Source organism: Amblyraja radiata, chromosome 23 (genome assembly GCF_010909765.2).
Source record: "Amblyraja radiata isolate CabotCenter1 chromosome 23, sAmbRad1.1.pri, whole genome shotgun sequence".
Classification (NCBI taxonomy): Eukaryota; Metazoa; Chordata; class Chondrichthyes; order Rajiformes; family Rajidae; genus Amblyraja; species Amblyraja radiata.
In genome coordinates this window covers 741,769-765,975 of record NC_045978.1, presented here as the reverse complement: position 1 = coordinate 765,975, position 24,207 = coordinate 741,769, and the positions used below count along the sequence as shown (strand labels likewise).

Below are 24,207 nucleotides of genomic sequence, written 5' to 3'. Positions count from 1 at the left end.
AAATGCCACAGGTTGTTATGGGCAACTAGAGGAGTGGGTACCATGGGGTAGACTGCCTCATCTCACCTGGACCACAATGGATATAGAGTCATCGAGTGAAAGTGTGGAAATAGGCCCTTTGGCCCAACTTGCCCACACCGGTCAACATGTCCCAGCTACACTAGTCTCACCTGCCTGCGCTTGGTCCATACCCCTCCAAACCTGTTCTATCCATGTACCTGTCTAACTTTCTTAAACTTTGGGATAGTGCCAGCCTCAACTACCTCCTCTGGCAGCTCGTTCCATTCACCCACCACCCTCTGTGTGTCCATCCTTTGTGTGACATCGATTCTCACCTGGGCCACAATGGACATCGATGATCAACAGCGGCATGAGAAAATTTACCGGGATAACTGCAAAGGAATTTTAAAAAGTTAATTATGTGCATATATATATATATATATATTAGAACGTTCTAATACAGCACAAGAACAGGCCCTTCGGCCCACAATGACTGTGCCGAACATGATGCCATCTCCTATCTACCTGCACATAACCCATATCCCTCTAAAGATAGACACAAAATGCTGGAGTAACTCAGCGGGACAGGCAGCATCTCTGGAGAGAAGGAATGGGTGACGTTTCGGGTCGAGACCCTTTTTCAGACTGATGTCAGGGGAGAGGGAGATACATAGATAAGGATGTGTAAGGTGTGAAAAGGGGAATGGAGTTCAAGGTAAAAATATAGAATAGGTCATTGTTCGCTCCAAATCCATCCATTCCCTGCATCTCCATATGCCTATGTGAAAGTCACTTCAATAAAAGTATTTCTATTGATCCACATTCATTTATGTAAGCTCCAGTTCACATTGTAAAGGATCCCTGCGAATTCTCACTGAGTGTTTAGTACCTTTACCTCAGATATTGCACAATTCTGAACATATCTACAATGGGCTCATTTACAATGAAAACTATTCTTACGTGATTTTATTGCGCCACTGATCAGATTTTGTGACCCATGATTTCCTACGTGGGATAATGTTTCTTCATTTATGTTATAAAAGCAGTTTGATTGAAAGATATTGAGTCCAATATCATCAACCATTGATTATCCGTTCACAGTAGTTCTATGTTAAGTCACTTTTGCTTCCTCTGTCTAAACGCCAGGGGCAATTAACCTACAAACCCGCACGACTTTGGGATGTGGGAGGAAACCGGAGCACCCGGAGGAAACCCACGCGCTCAGAGGGAGAACGTGCAAACTCCACACAGACAGCACCTGAGGTCAGGATCAAATCCGGCTTTACCGCTGCACCACCGTGCCACCCAATGTTATGACAAATATTCCAAAATGAGAAGGGAGGCTTCAGAAAGTAAACATAGAACAACATTATTTAAACAAAGTAATTTATTCATAATTCTTTATCCTATTTAGGGACCTTTACAGAAGAGATGAAGCAACAGTCAATACAGATCCATGATATCACTGCAAAGCTCAAACCAGACATGATGTGTGCACAGAACTCCGGTAGAAACACAGGGGCACGACTTGTGTGTGATTCACATCAGCTCATACATAGAAAATACAACGCGGTTCACAAATAGCTGGCGGCAGTATGAGCGGAAACTTCTTGGCACCATGATAGGACATTTCTGTCACCCCTACTTTAATTAGGTAAACACATGCAAACACAGCAGGAGAGGGAACATCATGTCGACTGATTTTTGACAATCATATTTAAATTCTCAGAACAATCTGGAAGTTTCTTTGCCCTCGACTGAAGCTTCCCTGGAATGTTTTCCCCAGTGTGGCAGAGAGTAAGTGCCAGCATCACACGACACTGCCCTGCCATCACCGCTTTCTGAAACTCAGTGTGGATGTTAGGACAGCAAGTAACTGCCCAATAATACTGAAATACACACAACATGGGCAGGTGAGCGGTGGAGGTTTGAGAGTGAAACTCCACTCACGTCAGTGTGGCAAAGTAGTTTCACTCAATCCAAGCGTAAACTCACAAACAGTTAGAAAACTTGCAATCTGAGTTTTATGTCAGATTGTATAACTTTTAAACATGTACAAAATACATCACATTCTCTTCCGAGTTTTCACCTGTGACTACATTTCTCAATAATTTATTAAATAATTCAAAATAGTACTGCACCATATACTATTTGAATGTTATTTACTGTACAGTAATACTTTGATAACTTTTATAAAAGTGATTAATAATCGTGTCATTGAATTACATTTAAAATATCACAGTAAAACTCACAAATACTCGCAGTGGATTCCAGGAATGGGAATATAATCTAATCGGTAACAGAATCTGTAACTTCCCGTTCATCGTGAAGTTTACTAATACAACGCGTGCCATCCAACTTTCTTGCCATGCAAAAACAACAATGATAATAACACAGAGTTTTCTGCGTTTCCCTGGCAGTTTTACTTATAGGATTATGTAGAACTTGAGTTCACACCGCTGTCGTCTGCGTTTTTGAACATAAGGATAGAGTTATAAATCTTCAAAGCTGGGCCAAGTTTAATACACATAATCTTCACTATATCTACTTGCGTTAACAGAAGAAAAGCTTCGCCATCGATCGACTGTAAAGAGAAAGTGCAGCATTTTTACACAGGCCAGGGCATAGAAACATAGAAAATAGGTGCAGGAGTAGGCCATTCGGCCCTTCGAGCCTGCACCGCCATTCAATATGATCATGGCTGATCATCCAACTCAGTATCCTGTACCTGCCTTCTCTCCATACCCCTTGATCCCTTTAGCCACAAGGGCCACATCTAACTCCCTCATAAATATAGCCAATGAACTGGCCTCAACTACATTCTGTGGCAGAGAATTCCAGAGATTCACCACTCTCTGTGTGAAAAATGTTTTTCTCATCTCGGTCCTAAAAGATTTCCCCCTTATCCTTAAACTGTGACCCCTTGTTCTGGACTTCCCCAACATCGGGAAGAATCTTCCTGCATCTAGCCTGTCCAACCCCTTAAGAATTTTGTAAGTTTCTATAAGATCCCCACTCAATCTTCTAAATTCCAGCGAGTACAAGCCGAGTATATCCAGTCTTTCTTCATATGAAAGTCCTGACATCCCAGGAATCAGTCTGGTGAACCTTCTATGTACTCCCTCTATGGCAATAATGTCTTTCCTCAAATTAGGAGACCAAAAACTGTATGCAATACTCCAGGTGTGGTCTCACCAAGACCATGTACAACTGCAGTAGAACCTCCCTGCTCCTATACTCAAATCCTTTTGCTATGAATGCTAACATACCATTCGCTTTCTTCACTGCCTGCTGCGCCTGCATGCCTACTTTCAATGACTGGTGTACCATGACACCCAGGTCTCGTTCCATCTCCCCTTTTTCTAATCGGCCACCATTCAGATAATAGTCTACTTTCCTGTTTTTGCCACCAAAGTGGATAACCTCACATTTATCCACATTATACTGCATCTGCCATGCATTTGCCCACTCACCCAGCCTATCCAAGTCACCTTGCAGCCTCCTAGCATCCTCCTCACAGCTAACACTGCCCCCCAGCTTCGTGTCATCCGCAACCTTGGAGATGTTGCATTCAATTCCCTCGTCCAAATCATTAATATATATTGTAAATAGCTGGGGCCCCAGCACTGAGCCTTGCGGTACCCCACTAGTCACTGCCTGCCATTGTGAAAAGGACCCGTTTACTCCTACTCTTTGCTTCCTGTCTGCCAGCCAGTTCTCTATCCACATCAATACTGAACCCCCAATACCGTGTGCTTTAAGTTTATATACTAATCTCTTATGTGGGACCTTGTCGAAAGCCTTCTGAAAGTCCAGATATAACACATCCACTGGTTCTCCCTTATCCACTTTACTAGTTACATCCTCGAAAAATTCTATAAGATTCGTCAGACATTATTTACCTTTCATAAATCCATGCTGACTTTGACATGAAAATTAAAAAGACAAAACACAAAGTGCTGGAGGAACTCTGCAGGTCAGGCAGCATCTGTGGAGGGAATGGACACGCTAGAGGCAGGAAACATGTTCCCGATGTTGGGGGAGTCCAGAACCAGTGGCCACAGTTTAAGAATAAGGGGTAAGCCGTTTAGAACGGAGATGAGGAAATACTTTTTCTCACAGAGAGTTGTGAATCTGTGGAACTCTCTGCCTTAGGAGGCCAATTCTCTGGATATTTCCAAGAGAGAGCTAGATAGAGCTCTTAAAGATAGCGGGAAAAGGCTCTTCGGCCCATTGGATCCATGCTGACCCCATCGTGTAGCTATTCACAGTAAGGCTGACCCCACATTCACCCTCCACACAATCTCGTCAACTACCCCAGACTCTACCGCACACCTTCATACAAAGGCTATACAGGGTGGCCAATCAACTCACCAATCTACATGTCTTTGGGAAATAGGATCCCTCCCTCAGTCACAGGAAGAACGTGCAAACTCCACACAGAAAGCAGCTGAGGTCAGGATTGAACTAACGCTGGCCTTACCTCCTCTTTGAAGTGTTTTGCCTGCTGTTCACAACCAGTAAGTTTCTGAACAAAGTTTCCCACCTGCAACACACAAACACAAGTTCTGCCTTTAAATATCTATCCGTGAATAAACAGACGGATGGAGGCAAGTGCTTGGATTCTTATTTTATAGTTAGTTGCAGTTAAATATTTTAAATCACTCTGAACAAAGTTAATTAGTCACTGGGGAGACTTTAAACTAGAATGGTTGGGGCGAGGGACTCAAATAGAGAAATCTAGTAGACAGAATGGGAGGCAGGAAGCAGAAAAGGGAAGCACTCGGACACAAGAGGAAAAAGAAAAAAAAGGAAATAAACAGAGAAGAAGAGACGGGGGTTTCTTAAATGTGCATATTTTAATGCTAGGAGCATTGTAAGAAAGGTGGATGAGCTTAGAGTCTGGATAGACACCTGGAAGTATGATGTTGTGGCGATCAGTGAAACATGGTTGCAGGAGGGCTGTGATTGGAAACTAAATATTCCAGGATTTCGTTGCTTCAGGTGTGATAGAATTGGAGGGGCAAGAGGTGGAGGTGTTGCATTGCTAGTCAGGGAAGATATTACAGCAGTTCTTTGGCAGGATAGATTGGAGGGCTCATCTAGGGAGGCTATTTGGGTGGAACTGAGAAGTGGGAAAGGTGTAGCAACACTTATAGGGGTGTATTATAGACCGCCAAATGGGGAACGAGAATTGGAAGAGCAAATATGTAAGGAGATAGCAGATATTAGTAGTATGCACAAAGTAGTGATTGTGGGAGATTTCAACTTTCCACACATAGACTGGGAAACACATTCTGTAAATGGGCTGGATGGGTTGGAGTTTGTAAAATGTGTGCAGGATAGTTTTTTGCAGCAATACATAGAGGTACCTACTAGAGGAGGAGCAGTGCTGGACCTCCTGTTAGGAAATGAGACGGGACAGGTGGCGGAGGTATGCGTTGGGGAGCACTTCGGGTCCAATGATCACAATACCATTAGTTTCAATATAATTATGGAGAAGGTCAGAACTGGACCTAGGGTTGAGATTTTTGATTGGAGAAAGGCTAACTTTGATGAGATGCGAGATGATTTAAAAGGAGTGGACTGGGACATTTTGTTTTATGGGAAAGATGTAGAAGAGAAATGGTGGACATTTAAAGGGGAAATTTTAAGAGTACAGAATCTTTATGTTCCTGTTCGGTTGAAAGGAAACAGTAAAAATTGGAAAGAGCCCTGATTTTCAAGGGAAATTGGACATCTTGTTCGGAAAAAGTAGGAGATCTACAATAATTATAGGCAGCATGAAGTAAATGAGGTGCTTGTGGAGTATAAGGAATGTAAAAAGAATCTTAAGAAATAAATTAGAAAAGCTAAAAGAAGATATGAGGTTGCTTTGGCAAGTAAGGTGAAAGTAAATCCAAAGGGTTTCTACAGCTATATTAATAGCAAAAGGATAACGAGGGATAAAATTGGTCCATTGGAGAAACAGAGTGGGCAGCTATCTGCAGAGCCAAAAGAGATGGGGGAGATATTGAACAATTTCTTTTCTTCGGTATTCACCAAGGAGAAGGATATTGAATTATGTGAGGTAAGGGAAACGAGTAGAGTAGTTATGGATACTATGAGTTTCAAAGTAAAAGAAGTACTGACACTTTTGAAAAATATAAAAGTGGATAAGTCTCCAGGTCCTGACAGGATATTCCCTAGGACATTGAGGGAAGTTAGTGTAGAAATAGCCGGGGCTATGACAGAAATATTTCAAATGTCATTAGAAACGGGAATAGTCCCCGAGGATTGGCGTACTGCGCATGTTGTTCCATTGTTTAAAAAGGGTTCTAAGAGTAAACCTAGCAATTATAGACCTGTTAGTTTGACTTCAGTGGTGGGCAAATTAATGGAAAAGATACTTAGAGATAATATATATAAGCATCTGGATAAACAGGGTCTGATTAGGAACAGTCATAGAAACATAGAAACATAGAAATTAGGTGCAGGAGTAGGCCATTCGGCCCTTCGAGCCTGCACCGCCATTCAATATGATCATGGCTGATCATCCAACTCAGTATCCCGTACCTGCCTTCTCTCCATACCCTCTGATCCCCTTAGCCACAAGGGCCACATCTAACTCTCTCTTAAATATAGCCAATGAACTGGCCTCGACTACCCTCTGTGGCAGGGAGTTCCAGAGATTCACCACTCTCTGTGTGAAAAAAGTTCTTCTCATCTCGGTTTTAAAGGATTTCCCCCTTATCCTTAAGCTGTGACCCCTTGTCCTGGACTTCCCCAACATCGGGAGCAATCTTCCTGCATCTAGCCTGTCCAACCCCTTAAGAATTTTGTAAGTTTCTATAAGATCCCCTCTCAATCTCCTAAATTCTAGAGAGTATAAACCAAGTCTATCCAGTCTTTCTTCGTAAGACAGTCCTGACATCCCAGGATTGTCAACATGGATTTGTGCCTGGAAGGTCATGTTTGACTAATCTTCTTGAATTTTTTGAAGAGGTTACTAGGGAAATTGACGAGGGTAAAGCAGTGGATGTTGTCTATATGGACTTTAGTAAGGCCTTTGACAAGGTTCCTCATGGAAGGTTGGTTAAGAAGGTTAAACTGTTGGGTATAAATGCAGGAATAGCAAGATGGATTCAGCAGTGGCTGAATGGGAGAAGCCAGAGGGTAATGGTGGATGGCTGTTTGTCGGGTTGGAGGCAGGTGACTAGTGGGGTGCCTCAGGGATCTGTGTTGGGTCCTTTGTTGTTTGTCATGTACATCAATGATCTGGATGAAGGGGTGGTAAATTGGATTAGTAAGTTTGCAGATGATACCAAGATAGGGGGTGTTGTGGATAATGAAGAGGATTTCCAAAGTCTACAGAGTGATTTAGGCCATTTGGAAAAATGGGCTGAAAGATGGCAGATGGAGTTTAATGCTGATAAATGTGAGGTGTTACACCTTGGCAGGACAAATCAAAATAGGACGTACATGATAAATGGTAGGGAATTGAAGAATACAGTTGAACAGAGGGATCTGGGAATAACCGTGCATAGTTCCTTGAAGGTGGAATCTCATATAGATAGGGTGGTAAAGAAAGCTTTTGGTATGCTAGCCTTTATAAATCAGAGCATTGAGTATAGAAGCTGGGATGTAATGTTAAAATTGTACAAGGCATTGGTGAGACCAAATCTGGAGTATGGTGTACAATTTTGGTCGCCCAATTATAGGAAGGATGTCAACAAAATAGAGAGAGTACAGAGGAGATTTACTAGAATGTTGCCTGGGTTTCAACAACTAAGTTACAGAGATAGGTTGAATAAGTTAGGTCTTTATTCTCTGGAGCGCAGAAGGTTAAGGGGGGACTTGATAGAGGTCTTAAAATGATGAGAGGGATAGACAGAGTTGACGTGATCAAGCTTTTCCCTTTGAGAATAGGGAAGATTCAAACAAGAGGACATGACTTCAGAATTAAGGGACAGAAGTTTAGGGGTAACATGAGGGGGAACTTCTTTACTCAGAGAGTGGTAGCGGTGTGGAATGAGCTTCCAGTGGAAGTGGTGGCGGCAGGTTCGTTGGTATCATTTAAAAATAAATTGGATAGGCATATGGATGAGAAGGGAATGGAGGGTTATGGTATGAGTGCAGGCAGGTGGGACTAAGGGAAAAAAGTTGTTTGGCACGGACTTGTAGGGCCGAGATGGCCTGTTTCCGTGCTGTAATTGTTATATGGTTATATGGTTATATGGTTAATTAAAACTGGACCATCAGGTCATGAGGAATAAAGGTAGAATTAGGCCATTCGGCCCATCAAGTCTACTCCGCCATTCAATCACGGCTGATCTATCTCTCCCTCCTAACCCCATTCTCCTGCCTTCTCCCCATAACCTCTGACACCCGCACTAATCAAGAAACATGAAGCAGTGCTAAGGAGAGAAGTGTCGGAGGCACAAGGAACTGCAGACGCTGGAACATGGAGCATAAGCAAAGTGCTGGAGGAACTCAGCGGGTCAGGCAGCATCTGTGAAAGGAATCGACAGACAACGTTTCGGATCGAGACCCTTCCTCTGGACTCATGACCCTTCCAGGCACAGTTCAGAGAATTATGAATTTAAACAAAGACAACCTATAGAGGCCCAGATGTGGAACTGGAATGACCAATTGTACAATCAGGCAGATAGAAATGCTGGAGAAACTCAGTGGGTGAGGCAGCGTCTATAGATGCTACCTCCATAGATCTATAGATGCTGCCTCCATAGATGCTGCCTCACCCGCTGGACTTTCATATGAAGAAAGACTGGATAGACTCGGCTTGTACTCGCTAGAATTTAGAAGATTGAGGGGGGATCTTATAGAAACTTACAAAATTCTTAAGAGGTTGGACAGGCTAGATGCAGGAAGATTATTCCCGATGTTGGGGAAGTCCAGAACTAGGGGTCACAGTTTAAGGATAAGGGGGAAATCTTTTAGGACCGAGATGAGAAAAACATTTTTCACACAGAGAGTGGTGAATCTGTGGAATTCTCTGCCACGGAAGGTAGTTGAGGTCAGTTCATTGGCTATATTTAAGAGGGAGTTAGATGTGGCCCTTGTGGCTAAAGGGATCAGGGGGTATGGAGAGAAGGCAGGGATGGGATACTGAGTTGGATGATCAGCCATGATCATATCGAATGGCGGTGCAAGCTCGAAGGGCCGAATGGCCTACTCCTGCACCTATTTTCTATGTTTCTATGTTTCTCCAGCATTTTTATCTTCCTTCGATTTTTCCAGCATCTGCAGTTCCTTCTAAAACGTACAATCAGGCAGCTTTAGTTCAGAACAATGGATCAGGTCAATTCCTGGCGACATAACATATTTCAGAATAAAAGGACATACCTTTAGAATGGAGATGAGGAGGAATTTCTTTAATCAGAGGGTGGTGAATCTGTGGAATTCTTTGTCACAAACGGCGGTGGAGGCCAAGTCAGTGGATATTTTTATAGCAGAGATTGACAGGTTTTTGATTAGAATGAGCATCAGAGGTTATGGGGGGGGGGTGGAAGATTGCAACCTTCACATGGTCCGCCCTGTTTTGACTAATGCAATCAACTTGACGTGCACAAACGGAAGATCAAATAGAACAAGTTGTCCAACAACTTTAGGCTGAGCACGCCACACGAAAGAAGAAGAAAGGTAATGGGGAAAAGGCAGGAGAATGGGGTTGAGAGGGAGAGATAGATCAGCCATGGTTGAACAAACTGACTCAATGGGCCGATTGGTGTACTTCTGCTCCTAGAACGCATGAGTTTTTATTTAAATGGTGACATTCTCGCTGCTTTCCCTTCGTTTTTCTTACCTCCTCGATGGTCCATTTGGCCACCCTGTTGGCACTGATCCCAGCGACCCCTGGAAGCAGCTTGCAGTGTTGTTCCCAACACACGGACAGTGAACGAGCTGGATGTGGGCAGGCAACAGGACAGGCACAAACACTGATTAGAGTCATAGAGTGATACAGTGTGGAAACAGGCCCTTCGGCCCAACTTGCCCACGCCGCCAACATGTCCCAGCTACACTAGTCCCACCTGCCTGCGCTTGGCCCATATCCCTCCAAACCTGTCCTATCCATGTACCTGTCTGACTGTTTCCTAAACGTTGGGATAGTCCCTGCCTCAACTACCTCCTCTGGCAGCTTGTTCCATACACCCACCACCCTTTATAGGGTTGGAGATTGCAACCTTCACGTGGTCCGCCCTGTTTCGATGAATGCAATCAACCTGCCGTGCACAATCAAATAAGTTCAAATAGAACAATTTGTGCTTCAACTTTAGGCTGTGCACGCCGTACGCAAGATGAAGAAGAAGACCACCCTTCGTGTGAAAAAGCCGCCCCTCACGTTCCTATTGAATCTTTTCCCCTTCACCTTGACCCATTGATGATCGATGCAGGACTTGTAGCATCCCACATTGTGGCATGTCTAATAACATAGAGAACACCAAGATGGCCATGGGTAATTCGGCCCCTGCTAAACATCCTAAACATTTGGTCGCTTCTAATTATCATAAACATTTATTTTATTTTCTGGACTTAGGTTGAAAGGCTTTTTTTTTAGATAAGAAGAAGACCCAACTGTATTTGAGACATGTAGGAAGGAACTGGTTTAAACCGAAGATAGACACAAAAAAATGGAATAACTCAGTGGGTCAGACAGCAACTCTGGAGTAAAGAAATAGGTGACGTTTCGGGTCTGAAGAAGGGCCCCTACCCAAAACGTCACCTATTCATTTTCACCAGACGTGCTGCCTGAGCCGCTGAGTTACTCCAGTTATTTGTGTCGATATTGCATTTGTAACATGATAAATTGTTGATAATCGCATTAATGTATAAACTAAATTAACAAGTATAATTGTCTCTGAAAGGGAAGAGGGGAATTCAAAACCAAAATAAAAGAGCTCAAGGAATAAGGTGGGAATGATTTGTCAGGTCTGTGTGCGTTCATTCACGGGACACTTCAATTAAGGAAACTTGACAACATCTACTTTTCATCCATGGCTTCCACAAAAGGTACCAACATCTGGACATACCACCTTGGTGCTCAGGTAACTGTATGGTGAAACTGAAAATGACAAACTGTGTGAGTGTATGTTCATGCTCATATAATAGACAATAGGTGCAGGAGTAGGCCATTCGGCCCTTCGAGCCAGCACCGCCATTCAATGTGCTCATGGCTGATCATCCCCAATCAGTGCCCCGTTCCTGCCTTCTCCCCATATCCCCTGACTCCTCCATCTTTAAGAGCCCTATGTAGCTCTCTCTTGAAAGCATCCAGAGAACCGGCCTCCACCGCCCTCTGAGGCAGAGAATTCCTACAATAGCTGCCAGCTCGCCCCTTGACCACACTTTAAATAGGTGAATATTCTCTGCATGAACTGACGGAAAACAGACTGACGGGCTGTGACGTTTGTCGACTGAAATGTATACCCTTCTGAATAGATGTGGTGAAACCCGACACACGCTAGCGTGCAGCCCAGTCGAATAATAAATAAATTAAATAACACCGCCTGCAGTGGGCCTTGTGTTTCAACTCACTTTGAAAGCTGACTTTCAACTCGTCTTGCTGGAGTTTGTGGTACTTGGGAGGCCGGCCAATTCTGTTCAAAAGACAAACAGCAGAGGGTTTAAGGAAGGCAGATTAAAATCTCCCCAAGCTAGAGTTTCTTTCTGACTCTGTGGGCCGTACCACAACTCCCGATCAGATCCCAGCAGAATCAGCTTTTGATGTTGATTTGAATATTGGACTTCCAAGTGACCAGGCTTCTACCCATGTGCTGTAGAGCAGAGATATGTTTACAAACCTGTATTGCTGCTCCAAGTACTAATGTGTGAAGTAAGAACACCACCGCTCAGTCCGCCTCGGCCTACCTGATCTCCCGGTTGCTAAACACTTTAACGCCCTAACCCTCCCATTCCCACACTGGTATTGTCCACGCGGACTTTGGACAAGGCTTTTGACAAGGTCCTGCATGGTGAAGATGACATCACAGGGGAACTGAAGGACGTTCTTCAGAATTAATGGACGATCTTTCAGGAAGGAGATGAGGAGAAATTTCTTTAGTCAGAGGGCGGTGAATCTGTGGAAATCTTTGCCACAGATGGCTGTGGAGGCCAAGTCAGTGATATTTTTAAGGCAGAGATAGATAGATTCTTGATTAGTACGGGGTCAGAGGTTAAGGGGAGAAGGCAGGAGAATGGGGTTGAGAGGGAGAGAAGACCAGCCATGATTGAATGGCAGAGTAGACATGATGGGCCGAATGGCCTAATTCTACTCCTGTCATGTATGACCTTGTGAACCTAATTTGAGAAAGCACATTCTTCTATTGAGGGAGTGCAGTGGAATTCTCTGCCACAGAAGGCAGTGGAGGCCAATTCACTGGATATTTTCAAGGGAGAGTTAGATTTAGCTCTTGGGGCTAACAGAATCAAGGGATATGGGGGGAAAAAGCAGGAACGGGGTACTGATTTTGGATGATCAGCCATGATCATATTGAATGATGGTGCTGGCTCAAAGGGTCGAATGGTCTACTATTTTTCTCTGCCTGTACTTATCTCACTGGTCCTCTTTATTTCCTACAAATTTGACAAATTGAAAGGAACTGACCCAAAACATCGCCTGTCCATCATTCCCTCCACAGATGCTGCCTGACCCTGCTGAATTCCTCCAACACTTTGTGTTTGGCTAAAGCAATTTGATTCAATGCCTGTGTGTAAATATATTAAAAGCAGTGCATGTAATCTGGGTGGCGATAGGAACAAATAGTTAACATCCTGTTGACCAGCTGAAGCAGAGCGAACTATATGGGGCTCGATGATGAAGAGCCCCAGCTAAGGATGACAGAGAGCCCTCTGTTCCCCCCTGACCCTCGAGGTTAGCTGTCCTCTCCAGTGAAGACCTTTAAGTTGCTGTGTTGATCACCAAACAGCAAATTTGTGCACTATTTTTTAGTTAGATGGTTTTCAATCTTAATTTTGTATCCAACACTGTCTGCACAAGAAGCTGATGAAATATTGGTGAATAAACTGGCTACTGTTTCTCTCAATTACTTTATTATTCTGACATGTTTTAATATTTATTTAGTTTTCTTTTGCTGAGTTTGTCTATAAGCCAATGCAGAATAAGTTTATTTTTATTTTTAAATAAATAAGTGCAGCAATGTATCATAATGCATGAGTGCACATAATGTGTGTGTTGGCGATATACAGAGGGCCAACAAAGTGGAACAGCAGACTTGAGCAGACTGACGCAAATGTCATATTAACACACTTCCAATGTGGTGGAAGATGTTGATGACAGAATGGGTCGATTGGGCTTGTTTTCACTGGAATTTAGAACGATGAGAGGGGATCTTATAGAAACACATAAAATTCTGAAAGGATTGGACAGGCTAGATGCAGAAAATTTGTTTCCTATGTCAGGGGAGTCCAGAACCAGGGGTCACAGTTTAAGAATAAGGGGTCGGCTATTTAGGACTGAGTTGAGGAAAAACTTTTTCACCCAGAGAGATGTGTCGCTGAATCAGGCGGCGTGCAAGAGAATGGAAGAAAGTGGGACAGGTTTTGTTGAGATAAGATTGGATCAGCCAGAATCTTTTGAAGTGCAAATAAGTTGCAAGGGAATGATTGACCTCCAGGTCCTCCAGTTCCTTGTGTTTCTGTGCCGGCCTGATTCCAAAAACAAATTAATAACGTCATCAAAACATTTCCTGCAGTTCATAAAACAATTAATTCATTGTAAAGTGCATTTGGATGTTCTTTAGGATGGAGATGAGGAGAAATGTCTTCAGTCAGAGGGTGGTGAATCTGTGGAATTCTTTGCCACAGAAGGCTGTGGAGGCCACAAGTCAGTGGATATTGTTAAGGCAGAGATAGATGGATTCTTGATTAGTGTGGGTGTCAGGGGTTATGGGGAGAAGGCAGGAGAATGGGGTTAGGAGGGAGAGATAGATCAGCCACGACTGAATGGCAGAGTAGACTTGATGGGCCAAATGGCCTCATTCTGCTCCTATCACATGTCTAAATGGGGCTGAGGGGGTGGAACCATCAAACATGCATGAACCCCCTTTACTGCATCTTGCAGTTTGTCCCGCTGTGTACACTGGCATTTATCACGATTACCTCCCGCGATGTCTTGATTTCTTTCTTCGTCCAAATGACAAGAAATCTATTTTTCGAGGTGACCCCTCAGCGTTCGACAGATCCAACTTTATCTTGGCTTGATTCTTCTCGGCCAGTGGGCAGCCTGACAACCGGTGATGGCCAATGAATTTCCCAGTGACGTGGCCTGAGCCGTCGCAGCCCGGTGTGGGGCACTTCCTGCGGTGAGAGAGAGCAAGACAAGTGGTGTCATTGTACATTTGTACATAACAGAATCATTGCGTTACACACCTGCTCAGGAACAAGCCTTTCACCACCGAATTTGTACCAACTTACTGCAAATAAATCCAGTCAGCTCCATTCTACCGTTCCTTCCCCATATCTTCCAAAACTTGTTCCGTCAAATATTTACCCAATTACCAGTTTTACGCCGTAGTTGAGGCGTCCGTAGAGGACCGGCGGCGATAGTGGAGAGGTCAATGGTGGCGCCGACCGATGGACAAGGACGGACACGTGGAAGTGAGGACGCTGCTGCCAGGGGAAGGAACGAAGGGGGACCCGGTGTGGGGGAGGGGCCGCCACGAGAGAGGGGGACAACAATGGGGGTCCCAGCAGGGTCACTGTACATGGTGTAACTTTGTTGCTGCCCTTTACGTGGCCACTATTTGCATACCTTGTGTATGGAAGCAAAGAATTCCACTGTGACTTGTCACATGGACAATAAAGTATTCACTCACTCACTCATTCACTCATTCATTCACTCATTCATTCATTCATTAATTCATTCATTCTCTCACTCATTCATTCACTCATTCATTCACTCACACTCATTCATTAATTCACTCATTCATTCATTCACTCATTCATTCATTCATTCATTAATTCATTAATTCATTCATTCTCTCATTCATTCACTCATTCATTCACTCACTCATTCATTCATTCATTCATTCATTCATTCATTCATTCATTCATTCATTCATTCATTCATTCACTCACTAATTCACTGAGCTACAGTGTTGTGTTGGGTGTTGAGGGCAGGTTAGAGCAAGCCTGACCCACAGAGATGTTACTGAGTGACCGGCACCTACCGGTGATGAGTGGTGTACTTTGACCCTTTGCCATGACCGATACTCTTCCACACCGGCGGTGGGCAGCGCTTCAGCCCGGGATCGGCTAAGGAATCTGCAGATTCTGCAACAGAAACCCGCATGTTAAACCCTTGCTACCCCAGCGCCACTGCTGATCAATATCACCCCCCAACACACTCAGTCTGGATTGGATTAGAGGTAAAACACTGACAAATATTAAACTTATTCTCACTCCGTGCTCTTTTGATTTTTAATGGAGACCGTGTGTTCTGAGAAGGGTCCCGACCCAATACGTCACCTATCCATGTTCTCCACAGATGCTGCCTGGCCCGCTGAGTTACTCCAGCACTCTGTGAAACGTCACCTATCCATGTGAGGAGGGAGGAGGGGAGGGGGGGGCGGGGAGTGTAGATGAGGGGGGAGGGGGAGTGGAGGAGAGGTGGGGGGGAGGGGATGGAGAGGGGGAGGGGAAGGGGAGTGGAGGGGAAGGGCAGTGGAGGGGAGAGGAGAGGGGAGTGGAGAGGAGAGCGGGGAGGGGCATAGGGGCGTAGGGAGGACGAGGGGAGGGGCAGGGGGGGGAGTGGAGGAGAGAGGAGGGAGGTGGAGGGGAGGGGAGGGGGAGTGAAGTGGAGGGGAGGGGAAGGGGAAGGGGAGGGAGGGGAGGGGAGAGGAGGGGAGGGGAGGGGAGGGGAGGGGAGGGGAGGGGAGGGGAGAGGGGGGAGTGGAGGAGAGGGGAGGGGAAGGGGGGGAGTGGAGGAGAGAGGAGGGAGGTGGAGGGGGAGGGAGGGGGAGGGGGAGGGGAGGGGGAGGGGAGGGGAGGGGAGGGGAGTGGAGAGGAGAGGGGGAGGGTAGGGGAGTGGAGGAGAGGGGCGGGGACGGGGGGGAGTGGAGGAGAGAGGAGGGAGGTGGAGGGGAGGGGAGGGGAGGGGAGGGGAGGGGAGGGGAGGGAGGGGAGGGGAGGGGAGGGGAGGGGAGGAGGGAGGGAGGGGAGGGGAGGGGAGGGGAGTGGAGGAGAGAGGAGGGAGGGGAAGGGGAGGGGAGGGGAGGGGAGGGGAGGGGGGGCACCAGACTCACTGGCTGGGTGGTGGAGTACGTGTCCCGTCTTGTGACACCAGTCTGCTGGGTGTAGATCTGCATCATCAGTGTCCACCCAGTAGCTGTACGCATGGTTGCATCCGTCAAAGCTGATCTGTGGTGAGAGTGGAGAGCGGTTAATTGTCACACCTGCTGACAAGGGAACAATTACATCCTCAACCCCAGAGGCAAACACAGCACTCGTAGAAAAACACCAATGGGCAAAAACAAGTTTCTTGTTTGCCCGCACATAGTTTTACATAATTTGCTGCCTCCATTACCTAATAAAGACCACACTTTACCCCCAACACTGTAGAAGTGACAATAGTCCAAAAAAATTGTTATTTTCTGTGAAATGATTTACATAGAAACATAGAAAATAGGTGCAGGAGGCCATTCGGCCCTTCGAGCCAGCACCGCCATTCATCGTGATCATGGCTGATCGTCGCCTATCAATAACCCGTGCCTGCCTTCTCCCCATATCCCTTGACTCCACTAGCCCCTAGAGTTCTATCTAACTCTCTCTTAAATCCATAAGATAGAGTTAGATAGAGCTCTAGGGGCTAGTGGAGTCAAGGGATATGGGGAGAAGGCAGACACGGGTTATTGATGAAATATAACACAGAAACAGGTCCTTCGGCCCAACTTGTCCACACTGACCCACATGCCCCTTCCATGCCAGTCAAAGAACCATTGACAATGACATCCCATAGCCACTGTATTGAGTTTAATACAGAGATGTGTGAGGTGTTGCATCTCGGAATGTAAAACCAGGACATTCACAGTGAATGGCCGGGCTCAGGGGAGTGTTGTGGAGCAGAGAGATCTAGGAGTGCAGGTACATAGTTCCCTGAAATTGGCCACTTCTCATGGCCAAGATGTCTTCCAGCACATTGGCTTTCATCAGTCAGAGTATCGAGTATAGAAGTTGGGAGGTCAGTTGTACAAGGCATTTGTGAGGCCACATTTAGAGGATAGGAAAGATGTTGGTAAGCTGGAAAAGATTTACGAGGATGTTGCCAGGACCCAAGGGCCTGAGCTATAGGGAGAGGTTGAGCAGGCTGGGACTATTGCATGAGGCACTGGAGCGCAGGAGGATGAGGGGTGAAGAATATGATTAATAATGGATGGAGAGTGACATCGTTAATTCAGAAACAAGGGTCCTGAACTTAAAGAAAGGTAACTTTGAGGGTATGAGACATGAATTGGCCAAGATAGACTGGCGATTGATTCTAATGGGTTGACGGTGGATATGCAATGGAAGGCATTTAAAGACTGCATGGGTGAACTACAACAATTGTTCATCCCAGTTTGGCAAAAAAATAAATCAGGGAAGGTAGTGCATCCGTGGATAACAAGGGAAATCAGGGATAGTATCAAAACAAAAGATGAAGCGTACAAATTAGCCAGAGAAAGCAGCCTACCAGAGGACTGGGAGAAATTCAGAGACCAGCAGAGGAGGACAAAGGGCTTAATTAGGAAAGGGAAAATAGATTATGAAAGAAAACTGGCAGGGAACATAAAAACTGACTGCAAAAGCTTTTATAAATATGTGAAGAGAAAAAGATTAGTTAAAACAAATGTAGGTCCCTTGCAGTCAGAAACGGGTGAATTGATCAAGGGGAACAAGGACATGGCAGACCAATTGAATAACTACTTTGGTTCTGTCTTCACTATGGAAGACATAAATAATCTGCCGGAAATAGCAGGGGACCGGGGGTCAAATGAGATGGAGGAACTGAGTGAAATCCAGGTTAGCCGGGAAGTGGTGTTAGGTAAATTGAATGGATTAAAGGCCGATAAATCCCCAGGGCCAGATAGGCTGCATCCAGAGTACTTAAGGAAGTAGCCCCAGAAATAGTGGATGCATTAGTGATAATTTTTCAAAACTCTTTAGGTTCTGGAGTAGTTCCTGAGGATTGGAGGGTAGCTAATGTAACACCACTTTTTAAAAAGGGAGGGAGAGAGAAAACGGGGAATTACAGACCAGTTAGTTTAACGTCGGTAGTGGGGAAACTGCTAGAATCAGTTATTAAAGATGGGATAGCAGCACATTTGGAAAGTTGTGAAATCATTGGACAAAGTCAGCATGGATTTATGAAGGGTAAATCATGTCTGACGAATCTTATAGAATTATTCGAGGATGTAACTAGTAGAGTGGATAAGGGAGAACCAGTGGATATGTTATATCTGGACTTTCAGAAGGCTTTCGACAAGGTCCCACATAAGAGATTAGTATACAAACTTAAAGCACACGGTATTGGGGGTTCAGTATTGATGTGGATAGAGAACTGGCTGGCAAACAGGAAGCAAAGAGTAGGAGTAAACGGGCCCTTTTCACAATGGCATGCAGTGACTAGTGGGGTACCGCAAGGCTCAGTTCTGGGACCCCAGCTATTTACGATATATATTAATGATTTGGACGAGGGAATTGAAAGCAACATCTCCAAGTTTGCGGATGACACAAAGCTGGGGGGCAGTGTTAGCTGTGAGGAGGATGCTAGGAGGCTGCAAGGTGGCTTGGATAGGCTGGGTGAGTGGGCAAATGCATGGCAGATGCAGTATAATGTGGATAAATGTGAGGTTATCCACTTTGGTGGCAAAAACAGGAAAGTAGATTATTATCTGAATGGTGGCCGATTAGGAAAGGGGGAGATGCAACGAGACCTGGGTGTCATGGTACACCAGTCATTAAAAGTAGGCATGCAGGTGCAGCAGGCAGTGAAGAAGGCGAATGGTATGTTAGCATTCATAGCAAAAGGATTTGAGTATAGGAGCAGGGAGGTTCTACTGCAGTTGTACAGGGTCTTGGTGAGACCACACCTGGAGTATTGCGTACAGTTTTGGTCTCCTAATCTGAGGAAAGACATTATTGCCATAGAGGGAGTACAGAGAAGGTTCACCAGACTGATTCCTGGGATGTCAGGACTTTCATATGAAGAAAGACTGGATAGACTCGGTTTGTACTCGCTAGAATTTAGAAGATTGAGGTGGGATCTTATAGAAACTTACAAAATTCTTAAGGGGTTGGACAGGCTAGATGCAGGAAGATTATTCCCGATGTTGGGGAAGTCCCGAACAAGGGGTCACAGTTTAAGGATAAGGGGGAAATCTTTTAGGACAGAGATGAGGAAAACTTTTTTCACACAGAGAGTAGTGAATCTCTGGAATTCTCTCCTGCAGAAGGTAGTTGAGGCCAGTTCATTGGTATATTTAAGAGGGAGTTAGATGTGGCCCTTGTGGCTAAAGGGATCAGGGGGTATGGAGAGAAGGCAGGTACAGGATACTGAGTTGGATGATCAGCCATGATCATATTGAATGGCGGTGCAGGCTCGAAGGGCCAACTGGCCTACTCCTGCACCTATTTTCTATGTTTCTATGTTTCTATTATGATAATGAGAGGAATAGATCGGGCCAGTCGCTTGGCCAGAGTAGGGAAATTGGGAATCAGAGGACAGAGGTTAAAGGTGAGGGGCGAAAGATTTAATCGGAACCTGAGGGGCAACTTTTGTTTAACACATAGGGTGGTGGGTGTATGGAACGAGCTGCCGGAGGAGGTAGTTGAAGCAGGGACTATCACAATGTTTAAGAAACATTTAGACAGGTGTATGGATAGGACACGTTGAGAAAGATATGAGCCAAACGCGGGCAGGTGGGACTAGTGTAGATGGGGCATGTTGGTCGGCATGGGCAAGTTGGGCCGAAGAGCCTGTTTCTGTGCTGGGTCTTGCGAATGAAACATAAACCAAAGGAATAGTTAGATCTCAAGCCGGGCGTTGAGCAGCCGGGTTGTTGCCTCTGTTGGCGTCAATGTCTGCCGGGGACACGCGGGCACGGACGCAACCCCGGAACCATCGACTGCCCGCTGCCTGGACCCGCGAATGGCCATCTTGGCCAGGCCCAGGAGCAGACCGACAGGGAGACCCCCTCCTCCCTCTTCCCTGTGCCCAAAAATCAATAACGTTGTACTAAAGTTGAGCCAAAACTTGAGGAGCAGGGGCTGCAACCTCTCACACTCCATGTAGACGTGGAACATGGTCTCTTCATCGCCACAGAAGTGACAGGTTGCCTTCCACTCCTGTGACCACTTGGTGGCTACCCAGTGTGCTGTTGTCTCAGTTGGCTGGATGGATGGATGCTAGGACTTGTTTTCCATGACACTGTGACTCAGTATACTTTGTGACAGTTCAAGGTGCAGACTATTGCAGTGGAGAAACATCATTTATTACCTTTAACCGGTGATCATCAACATCTACAACGGTGGCCACACGCACCAGCCTAGGGTTACGTCGATCAACAGCTTCCAGCTTCATGTTGATCTGGAAGGTGTGTGGTGGCCGCTGAAACAGAAGGAAATAAAGTTGTCGAACGCTGCAAACTTCATTTCACCAGAAGAATCCACAAAGTAAATTAGAAAAGCATGTTGCTCACTGTTTTAAATGCACGAGCAGGAGCAGCAGTCGATCCAGTCTCCTCCAGGTATCTGTCCCAGGCAAACTGCTCGGGCTGGAGGTAACCTGGAGGGTCAGAGCTTCCGTTAGTCCCTGTAGGAGGCGATGTTGCACTTTACCCCTAGCCCTATACCTGACTTTACTCAGATAGAAACATAGAAAATAGGTGCAGGAGTAGGCCATCCGGCCCTTCGAGCCAGCACTGCCATTCAATATGATCATCCCCAATCAGTACCCCGTTCCTGTTTTTCCCCATATCGTTGATTCCTTTAGCCCCAAGAGCTGATCCATCTCTCCCTCCTAACCCCATTCTCCTGCCTTCTTCCCATAACATCTGACACCCGTACTAATCAAGAATCTATCTATCTCTGCCTTAAATATATTCATTGACTTGGCCTCCACAGCCTCCTGTGATAAAGAATTCCACAGATTTACCACCAACTGACTAAAGAAATTCCTCCTCTTGTCCTTTAATTCTGAGGCTGTGACCTCTAGTCCTAGACTCTCCCATTAGTGGAAGCATCCTCTCCACATCCACTCTATCCAAGCCTTTCACTATTCTGTACACCCCTCATCCATCTAAACACCAGCGAGTACAGGCCCAGTGCCGTCAAACGCTCATTATAGGTTAACCCACTCATTCCTGGGATCATTCTTGTAAACCTCCTCTGGACCCTCTCCAGAGCCAGCACATCCTTCCTCAGATATGGGGCCAAAATTGTTCACAATATTCCAAATGCGGCCTGACCAGTGCCTTATAGAGCCTCAGCATTACATCCCTGTTTTGGTACACAAGCCCTCTTGAAGTAAATGCCGCATTGAGTTTGCTTCATTGAGAGCCTTGTTCTCCTCTTACCTTGCGGAGGAGTCAGGGGTTTTCCATGTTGCTGGCACCAGCCCACAGGATGGATGTAGGGACTGCTAGCGTCACACCTGGCACAGAAATACCTTGTTACAGGTGGCTGGCCCAACCATCACCTGTCTCAGAGTGGCACACAGCCCTGAGCACAAAAGCACAAAGATAGCAACTACATTCTCAAAGGGAGAACGTGCAAACTCCACACAGACAGCACCTCAGGTCTCAACTGAATCTGGATCTCTGGCGCTGTGGGGTCGCGGTTTATTATTAGCCGAGCCACTGTGCAGTCCATTCTAGAACATTCTAACTTCTGAATAGGATGCGTTGAAAGATGAGTTGTTTAGTTTAGTTTAGTTTAGACATCCCCTTCAGCCCACCGAGTCTGCACTGACCAGCGATCCCCGCACACTAACACTATCCTACACACACTAGGGACAATTTACATTTATACCAGGTAGACAAAAATGCTGGAGAAACTCAGCGGGTAAGAGCATCTATGGAGCGAAGGAAATAGGCAACGTTTCGGGTCGAAACCCTTCTTCAGACTCATTTATACCACGCCATTTAACCTACAAGCTTGTACGTCTTTGGAATGGTGGGAGGAAACTGAAGATCTCGGAGAAAACCCACGCAGGTCACGGGGAGAGATTACAAACTCTGTACAGACAGCGCCCGTGGTCAGGATCGAACCCGGGTCTCTGGCGCTGTGAGGCAGCAACTCTACCGCTGCCCAACCCTGTATTTATTCTGAGGCCTGATTGGAGGAGAGGGAATGTGGGCGTTATGTGTCAACTACTGAATGTTGCTGCAATAACTAGAATGCATCCCGATCTTCCTACCTACCTCATTGCAGACCTGCACTTTTTCCTCCATACGCTGTAACATTATATTCCGCACGCTGGTACTTTACTCTTTGCACTGCATGTGTACTCGTGTGTGTGGCTAGATTGTTCTCATGTATAGAGTGATCTGATTTAATCGGACACAACACAAACAAAAGCTTCTGACTGTATCTCGGCATACGTGACATTACTAAACCAACACCAAAACACGCCCAATGACTGTGTGTTGTAACCACACTACAATGCTGGGTCCGGCAAGGTGGTGCAGCAGTAGAGTTGCTGCCTCACAGCGCCGGAGACCCGGGTTCCATCCCGACTACGGGTGCTGTCTGTACAGAGTTTGTACGTTCTCCCCGTGACCCCGTGGGTTTTCTCCGAGATCTTAGGTTTCCTCCCACACACCAAAGACGTACAGGTTTGTTGGTTAATTGGCTTGGTGTATGTGTTTAAATTGTCCCTAGTGTGTGTGGGATAGTTCAGAACCAGGGGGCACAGTTTAAGAATAAGGGGTGAGCCATTTAGAACGGAGACGAGGAAAAACTTCTTCACACAGAGAGTTGTGAGTCTGTGGAATTCTCTGCCTCAGAGGGCGGTGGAGGCCGGTTCTCTGGATACTTTCAAGAGAGAGCTAGATAGGGCTCTTAAAGATAGCGGAGTCAGGGGATATGGGGAGAAGGCAGGAACGGGGTACTGATTGGGGATGATCATCCATGATCACACTGAATGGCAGTGCTGGCTCGAAGGGCCGAATGGCCTACTCCTGCACCTATTGTCTATTGTGTATAGTGCTAATGTGCGGGGATCGCTGGTCGGCGCGGACTCGGTGGGCCGAAGGGCCTGTTTCCGCGCTGTAACTCTAAACTAAACTAATTGCTGCAATGTCTTTAGAATTACAATTCACAACCATGGATAAAACTCAGTTTGAGTTGCTGGTAGATCACAGGATGGGTTATAGGGAGTTGCTTTGATTTTGAGCTGACATACCCAGGGCCCATAATCTGGGGACATAGAATGGGGTTGAGAGGGAACGATAGATCAGCCATGATTGAATGGCGGAATAGACTCAATGGGCCGAATGGCCTAATTCTGCTCGTAGAACCTATGAACTAAACTGTGACAGGATGTGAACCCGCATCTAACTTCATATTTCTTGCGTGTTTCGAGAGGAGAGCTGGGATAATCAGTGGGTTATTTGATTCATGGAGAGGCCAGACAACAGGAGTAGACCATTCTCAACGCTGCCCCAGCACTGATGGCTTGTCTCAGCTGTTCCCCATCACATACAGCGAGGCAGACTCCGACACACATAATCCTGCTCTTTACACAATTCATTCACCGTGCAAATCTCATAAAACACATTGATTTACAATGAGAAAACTGAAACCATATGATGCTGTAATATTATAATTGATTTAAAATGTCACAAGTTGATGGAATACGCCATTCATTAACTCTGAAGAAGGGTCTCGACCCGAAACGTCACCCATTCCTTCTCTCCAGAGATGCTGCCTGTCCTGCTGAGTTACTCCAGCTTTTTTAGTCTACCCACGCCATACATTAAGATCTTATGATTATTGCGGGTGTCAGGAGGTATGGGGAGCAGGCAGGAGAATGGGGTTAGGGGGGAGAGATAGATCAGCCATGATTGAATGGCGGAGTAGACTTGATGGGCCGAATGGCCTAATTCCACTCCTATCCCTTATGAACCTATAAATCAGGAGTGAACCACTCAGGGGGCACGAGGCACCTGAATCTTCAAATGCCTCGTGCTCCGTAATACCAGAGTCTGTGAG

General features: G+C 45.8%; 1 protein-coding gene across 3 annotated transcripts in view; it reads right to left on the bottom strand.

Annotated features, from left to right (window-relative positions):
• Positions 1-1,369: 1,369 nt before the first annotated feature.
• Positions 1,370-24,207, bottom strand: part of l3mbtl1 (L3MBTL histone methyl-lysine binding protein 1) — a 47,070-nt gene continuing 24,232 nt past the window's right edge. For 2 of the 3 annotated variants that reach the window (XM_033041296.1, XM_033041297.1), the window contains exons 13-22: positions 21,570-21,646; positions 20,694-20,779; positions 20,492-20,602; positions 16,263-16,377; positions 15,189-15,291; positions 14,119-14,316; positions 11,536-11,597; positions 9,806-9,903; positions 4,484-4,546; positions 1,370-2,584 (exon numbers count right to left, since the gene is read on the bottom strand). In XM_033041296.1, coding sequence (XP_032897187.1) covers positions 2,435-2,584; positions 4,484-4,546; positions 9,806-9,903; positions 11,536-11,597; positions 14,119-14,316; positions 15,189-15,291; positions 16,263-16,377; positions 20,492-20,602; positions 20,694-20,779; positions 21,570-21,646 — 1,063 coding nt within the window. In that variant the 3' untranslated portion in view covers positions 1,370-2,434. The remainder of the gene's footprint in view (positions 2,585-4,483; positions 4,547-9,805; positions 9,904-11,535; positions 11,598-14,118; positions 14,317-15,188; positions 15,292-16,262; positions 16,378-20,491; positions 20,603-20,693; positions 20,780-21,569; positions 21,647-24,207) is intronic. The other variant, XM_033041298.1, reaches the window with a different exon arrangement.